The sequence below is a fragment of the Amphiprion ocellaris genome, chromosome 11 (assembly GCF_022539595.1).
Source record: "Amphiprion ocellaris isolate individual 3 ecotype Okinawa chromosome 11, ASM2253959v1, whole genome shotgun sequence".
Classification (NCBI taxonomy): Eukaryota; Metazoa; Chordata; class Actinopteri; family Pomacentridae; genus Amphiprion; species Amphiprion ocellaris.
In genome coordinates this window covers 10,396,192-10,402,713 of record NC_072776.1, presented here as the reverse complement: position 1 = coordinate 10,402,713, position 6,522 = coordinate 10,396,192, and the positions used below count along the sequence as shown (strand labels likewise).

At 39.3% G+C, this 6,522-nt stretch overlaps 1 protein-coding gene across 1 annotated transcript; it reads right to left on the bottom strand.

Moving 5' to 3' along the window:
- Window positions 1–1,171: 1,171 nt before the first annotated feature.
- cd302 (CD302 molecule) lies at window positions 1,172–6,522 on the bottom strand. The gene is made up of 6 exons (XM_023281056.3): window positions 6,364–6,522; window positions 4,103–4,228; window positions 3,881–3,991; window positions 3,223–3,402; window positions 3,067–3,084; window positions 1,172–2,957 (listed from the first exon to the last, which is right to left on the bottom strand). Exons 1-6 carry the CDS (start codon window positions 6,446–6,448, stop codon window positions 2,755–2,757), a joined length of 723 nt encoding a protein of 240 aa, XP_023136824.2. The 5' UTR covers window positions 6,449–6,522; the 3' UTR covers window positions 1,172–2,754.

Below are 6,522 nucleotides of genomic sequence, written 5' to 3'. Positions count from 1 at the left end.
CAGTTTTTGATTCATATGAGAATATAGACGCCTTTAAGCTCCATTGAAGATGCCTCTTTATGAATGTCATTATTTCCTAAATTCTAAAGTGTTTGATTAGAATTTAACATCTCCAACTACACACAGCATCACACATCCCCGATGACACAACTGCCACAGTTTAAACTACTTCGCAAAGCCCCTGTTGTGTAGGTCAACGGTCCTATTCTGTTGTTTTGACCCTCTTCTTCCATCAAGTGTTTATTGGTAATCACATCGAGGCTATGTAACTTTTTTAAATCAACAATCAATTATAGTTAGACTAATAACAAACACACTTACTATGCATTCAGGTTTTTGTATTTATTACCTCTAAACTTTGTTTTTCCTTAAAATTTTAACTCATGTTACTTTTAGAAACTAGTCATCTTATACATTATTGTCCAACAATAAATGTTCTGTGTATCAAACTCTAATTGTCCATGTTTTCGGATCTAATTCATTTGTGGAATAACATTCCTTCCCTGCAGTGACAGGGATGGGATAAACACACTTGACAGAAATGTGTTTCACTGTCCCACCTGGTGGCCAAATCTAGAAATTACCAAAAATGCTCAGAGGAAATAAAGGTTACTGTATGATTTTCTACATACGTACATGTTGGTCCACAACTGGCTTTGTCAATCCATCACCAAATGTGAAACATCTAACATCAACATATTCAACAAAGAGAAATTTGCTGCCAAGATTTGAAAAGAATTTCTTTGATGAGTCTTTCTTGGAAGTCTAAAATTAGACATGCATGAAAGTAGTGAAAAAACAAGATATCCTGCTGACTTCTTTCAGTTCTGTTTCATCTTGGCGACACTGAGATGTCAACAGAGCCACTGGACTTTTAGAAGGAATGACACTTCAGCTGACAGTGATTTAGACATCCTTTCAGAACTAATTAGACTCTATCCCCAATTTTGGTGTCCTAATTCATCTTTTTCGCCTTAATTATGCATTGACATATATATTTAGCAGGAATGTTCTATGTAGATCACACAGAATGGAGAGGAGTCAGTCCTTTTTCTCATCTTGCACTGCTGGACAACCAAAGGCTATAAGTTACTGGCGACATAATATAAGAAATGCTTCCTAGTAGCAGTTTTCGACTTAGATTAATTACATAAAAGCAAAGAAGTTCCTCTAAGAGTGAAACATATTTTATTATGAAAGCACTCAAGGCTTCAGATCCTGCCAAATGAATCTCATATATTGCACACTTTTTGCACACTTTGAGTTCATTTTTATCGCAATTCAACCCATCAATCTACCCCCAATAACCCAAAATGACAAAATGAAAATGAAAAAAATTTGTGCAAATTTATTCAAAATGATCAATATTAAGATGGGTCACCTGAAGAAGTTGTCTCCTTCTATAATTCTACAATAAACCCAACACATAACCAAAATCTGATTGTCTTGAATCATTCACAGGACGATTTATTATAACTTTCTAAAAAATAATACCAAGATTGTATTTCACAGGGGAGCAAGAATACACTTCACATTTGAAAAAAATAGACTGAATCTTCTAACCAGTTAAACAATACAAAAATGACCGATGCACTCTCTGGATGGAGAGAATTATCGTGACAGATGATGTCAACAGTTTCATACTTACTGGCTATAATGTCACAGTAGAGGGCAAGCTGTGTGCTTTTGGCCAACAAAAAAAAAATCAAAAACATTGTGCCCAAACTAGTTGACCAAATGCAGAGACATTGGTCAGAATGTCTCTGGAATAACACTATTACTTTAGGACAAGTTTTCACTTCGGGATAGCTTTCCTCAAAAACACAAATTAGCTCTATAGACTATGCAACTTGACCTCATTGGCTACATCTATATGCAACTGCTCATGCGTAAATTGGGCTGTTGTTTGGATTTAAATCCATCTAAATGTGCCCTTCATAGCTTATGACTGAAGATTCCTGTTTTAAAGAATACTGGCTAAAGTGACATTTCTTTGATTTTATAACTAAAGGTCAATATACTCATCATACTTGTATAATTCCTCTCGTGGCTCTAAAGTCTTAAAACTATCCCTCATTAGATGATCAGGTTATTGAATTTGACAGAGAGCCTGGGGGACAAGCTGGAGTTTGAGCATTTAACAGGCAGGGAGGCCATAATGAAAACATGATTGGATGAGTTACATGAAATGTAGAATCCAGCATTTTTACATAATTGAAACTAAACATAAAATAAATCTCAATCTCCACTGCATATAATGATCTTTCTTATTTTAATCCCTCTTTTTAGTGCCCCGCATTTGTGGGAATGCAAATCACTGTAACAGAAACAGCTCTGCTTTTCATATAATCCCTTACTCTTTCAAAAAGCAACAGTAAGTTTCTTTTAATATGCTAAAGAGAAATAGCGATCTCAAAAGTTAATGAAGCATTCTGTAGTATGTGCTATACAATCACTTTAACCTGATGTTACACTCAGTGACAAGTGATGATCACGCACCAGTCAGTGAAATTTACAGATGATTGTTAGTTAGTGCAAGTGATGAAAAAAGCACAAGAGTGAAGGGGTTAGTATCAGAGTAGGATTGGTATCAGTTTTCTCCCAATCACACTACATTATTCTGAGTCGTTCCATTGACATGTGTTGACCCAAAACTGCTCGAGTAGTTGTTTTAAGAGCGGACTTCTCTTTGCATCAACACCCAGAGCCGGGAGGGCTCGGTGTTTACTGATGTGGAAGACAGGGAAAGTTCTCTTATGGTGTGCTGTCGGTCTCCTCAGCCTCCACCAGGCAGGACTGGTCCGTGTCCAGGACTCGGAATGGAGGGTGGTACTCGAATGCCGTGAGGATAGTGGAGCCGAGATTGTGCTTCTGGTGCAGAAACCAAATAACTGCTGAGACTCCCACGATAGCCACCACGCTGAGAATGACCAGGGCGGAGAGCAGTGCGCTAGGTTCTAACGCAGGACAAATAACAATGCAAGGAAGGTCACAACTGTTAACACAAAATCACAAAGGAATAAGCAAAGAAACAGTGGAGAAAAAAGAGCTCAAAGGCTGACTTACTCTGTTTGGTTTCCTCTTCTTGAGAGAAGCCAAAAAAACAGAAAACGCATTGTGAGGCAACAATCCCAAACATATTTTGTGAGGTCAATACAATATATTAGAGCCATCAAGAGAAACCCAGCAAGTGTTGCATTAAAACAAAGACTTAAATCTTACTCTGTGCTGTTTCGCAGACCACTCCGTTCTCATAATCCTCTGTGCAGCTGACATTTTCCCACTTTCCAGTGTTGCTGTGCAGAGCCACACATGTTTCCATGGGGAGGAGGTCTGATGGGAAGGCTTTCTCCCAGTTGGTGTATCTCACTGGGTCCTCACCGAACCACTTCATATCTTCAGCTGGAAAGATACACCAGTCAGTACTCCATACAGCGAGAATACCAACCACTATTACAGGTAACGGCAACATTTGCTTTGATATCCCTCAACACAACACTTAATCGTGTCACAACACAAAATAATAACTGATTTGCGATTAATGCGTCTGTTAGCTTAGCATCTCTTGCTGCACACATTTTGTGAAACTGTGTCAAGATTTAAAGAGAAAAACGAGTCACTGATGTCATACAAGTTTTCAGAAAGAGCTGGCACAAAATGAAGTTTCACACTCTTTCTTTTGACAACACTTAAAAGAGTTCCTAAAACTGTTCACAAATTTGTAGAAAAGTGCCAGATGGTCCATGGGTTTTAGAACAGTATTTTTAAAATTTAGGAAAGAAAAACTCTAATTTAAGTAGTCATTCTTCTTGACAATCAGGTTTTCTTTGAAGAAACCAGCCAGCATTATCTCACAGTCCCCTGGTCATGTGGTACTTACTGTTTGTGTCATAATACATTCCCAGCCACATGCTGACCTCTCCTTTCCACACCTCTGGGCTATATTTAATGATAAAGTCATTCTCCTCGGCACTCTGGACGGTCAAAAGCTCTAGAAAAAGCCCAGCAGGTATGAAAACGTGATCACACTCATGTTAAGAATATGACCCATTTGCACATTTTGTCTTTCACAGAATATTTGGAATTAAAATGTCTCACGTACCAAAGCCTTGACAGAGGGTGTTTGCTCTGCCAAAAGTGTAGCTTTTGATGGTGTCTTCTTCTCCGTGGACAAAGTGGTAACATCTGTCTCCAAACGGCACCCAAGTGCGTCCGTCTGCAGGGCAATCTGAAAGAAAGAACTGGCACCTGACCAACAGTCCAGACCAGAAGTATTTGGACAGTTACACACTTTTTTTTTTTTTTTTTTTTTTGGCTCTTTGAGTTTCAAGGTTTGCACTAAAATTGGTGAAGAACTGAATGGCCCAATATACCCATTTCAACATACACTACTATTCAAAAGTTTGGGGTCACTCAGGCAATTTAATGTTTTCCATCAAAACTCACACTTTTACTCATGTGCTAACATAACTGCACAAGGGTTTTCTAATCATCAGTTAGCCTCTCAACACGATTAGCTAAAACAATGTAGCATTAGAACACAGGAGTGATGGTTGCTGGAAATGTTCCTCTGTACCCCTATGGAGATATTCCATTAAAAATCAGCTGTTTCCAGCTAGAATAGTCATTTACCACACCACAATGTCTACACTATATTTCTGATTAATTTAATTATCTCCATTGAAAAAAAAAGCTTTTCATGATCCCAAACCTTTGAATGGTGGCGTATAATTCCCAAAGTTTGTGGGGTCAAACATGCTTGATGGTTTCCCTGATGATGTTCTTGTAGGTCTGTTTGCCTTTAGTCTGAGTCCTTGGGTCTAAAATCGGGTGATCAGCTCAGCCAGCTGAGGATATTCCACCTTAGATCATTGTCCTGCACATTAAAACATTGTCCACTGAGTTTTGAAGTGCCTGCCTGAACGTCAGCACACAATGCTTCTGGTCACGTCTGCCTTCATCCTGTTGGTTCCACACCCCGACATGTTTCCCAGATAAGGCGGCATGCTTTGGGTCACCAGCTGCTTCTCCACTCTCCTCCTTCCATCATTTTTATAGAGGTTTCTTGTTGTCTAAATTGCCCATATAACGTGTTTTCCCCAGAACTCTACCGGTCTCTTTTTTGTGTGCTTTTGTAAAACCGCCATCTGGTCTTTTTGTTTTTGAGTCTCCCAAGGGGTTTGCAGTCATAAAGGGGTTTTTCTTCACCATGGAAATGATTTCCCGCTCCTCCACAACACTTGTGTTCCTTGGTCGACCAAGTTGTTTGCCATTTTCTGGTATTCCAGCGCACACCTGCTTTTTTTTTTTTTTTAGAATGAACACAACTGTTTTGGCAAAGCAGGGAACAACTCTCCATCAGCTCTGAGCCACATGTGACTTTCTCTGTGCATGAGCTTACAATAAAGCAAAACAGTTACGAGCTGTAAGAGTTATGAAAAGGTTATACATCAAATACAGCCCATTCAGAACTGACACACTCAAATCTGGCACTTTAAAGTCCAAACTGATTGTTCTGAATCATATCAACAAGAACAATAAATGCCAAACATTACAGTCTGCAGTGTATCTACAATTGATTTTAGCTGCTTGGATCACTGTGGGGAGGTTTAGAAAGAAAATTAACTACACGAACATGGTCAAAACACAACTTTAAGAAGCTGCTACAGTTTTGCCACAGTGTTGGTAAGTTTCAACTTGTGATCACTGTTCCTCTTTGCCAATGACTGTATCTGGAAAATGCTGTCATGATTTTCTAGACGGTTCTCTTTGTGGTTTCTATGGGAGCACTTAGGATCCGATTATTTCACCTCTTTTGATCTATGCATGTCTAATAAACAAAGACTTTTCACAGTTACTGCTTTTTGTTAACTTTTGTACACATTTAGATGCCAGTATTACCAATTATTGCTCCATGTAACTATCCAGAAATCGATCTACACAGTGGGATTGTATGATTTCCTTGCAAAATGGGCATTATTATGTCTCCTTCAGCAACATGCAAAGAAAGAAAAAGCACGTTTTTAATATGGCACGCTCTCTTTATTGCAAATAAATGTTTCGCAACACATGCAAGCACTGGGACGCAGTTACGTGCGCAAACGTGGGTTCAGAAGTTTTGCTGCCAAATGCAAAACAACAACAGTGTCGACATTCAGGAAAGTTGACAACTGATTAATAACCTTCAGGCCTAATCTCCTCGCCTGTGTTATTGAGTTAGAGTGTACAGCAAACAAACGCTACAGCAGTTCAGGACACTTTACTGTAACACGGGCCTACGCAGCGTAACGGCGCACAACGACAGATCTGTGTTCATAAAATAAATCGCGTTTATTCAGCTTAGAGAGAAGATTTGACACTAACCTCCCGTCCAGGCCAGCTGCAGGTGAGCAAACAGCACGAACACACAACACAGCAGTGATCCGAGATGATCCTTCCGCAACTCCATGACGGCGAACACAAGAAATGTTGGAGCTCCAAACTAGTTAGTGAGAGTGTTGGATTGTCAGTGAGCAGATCCCT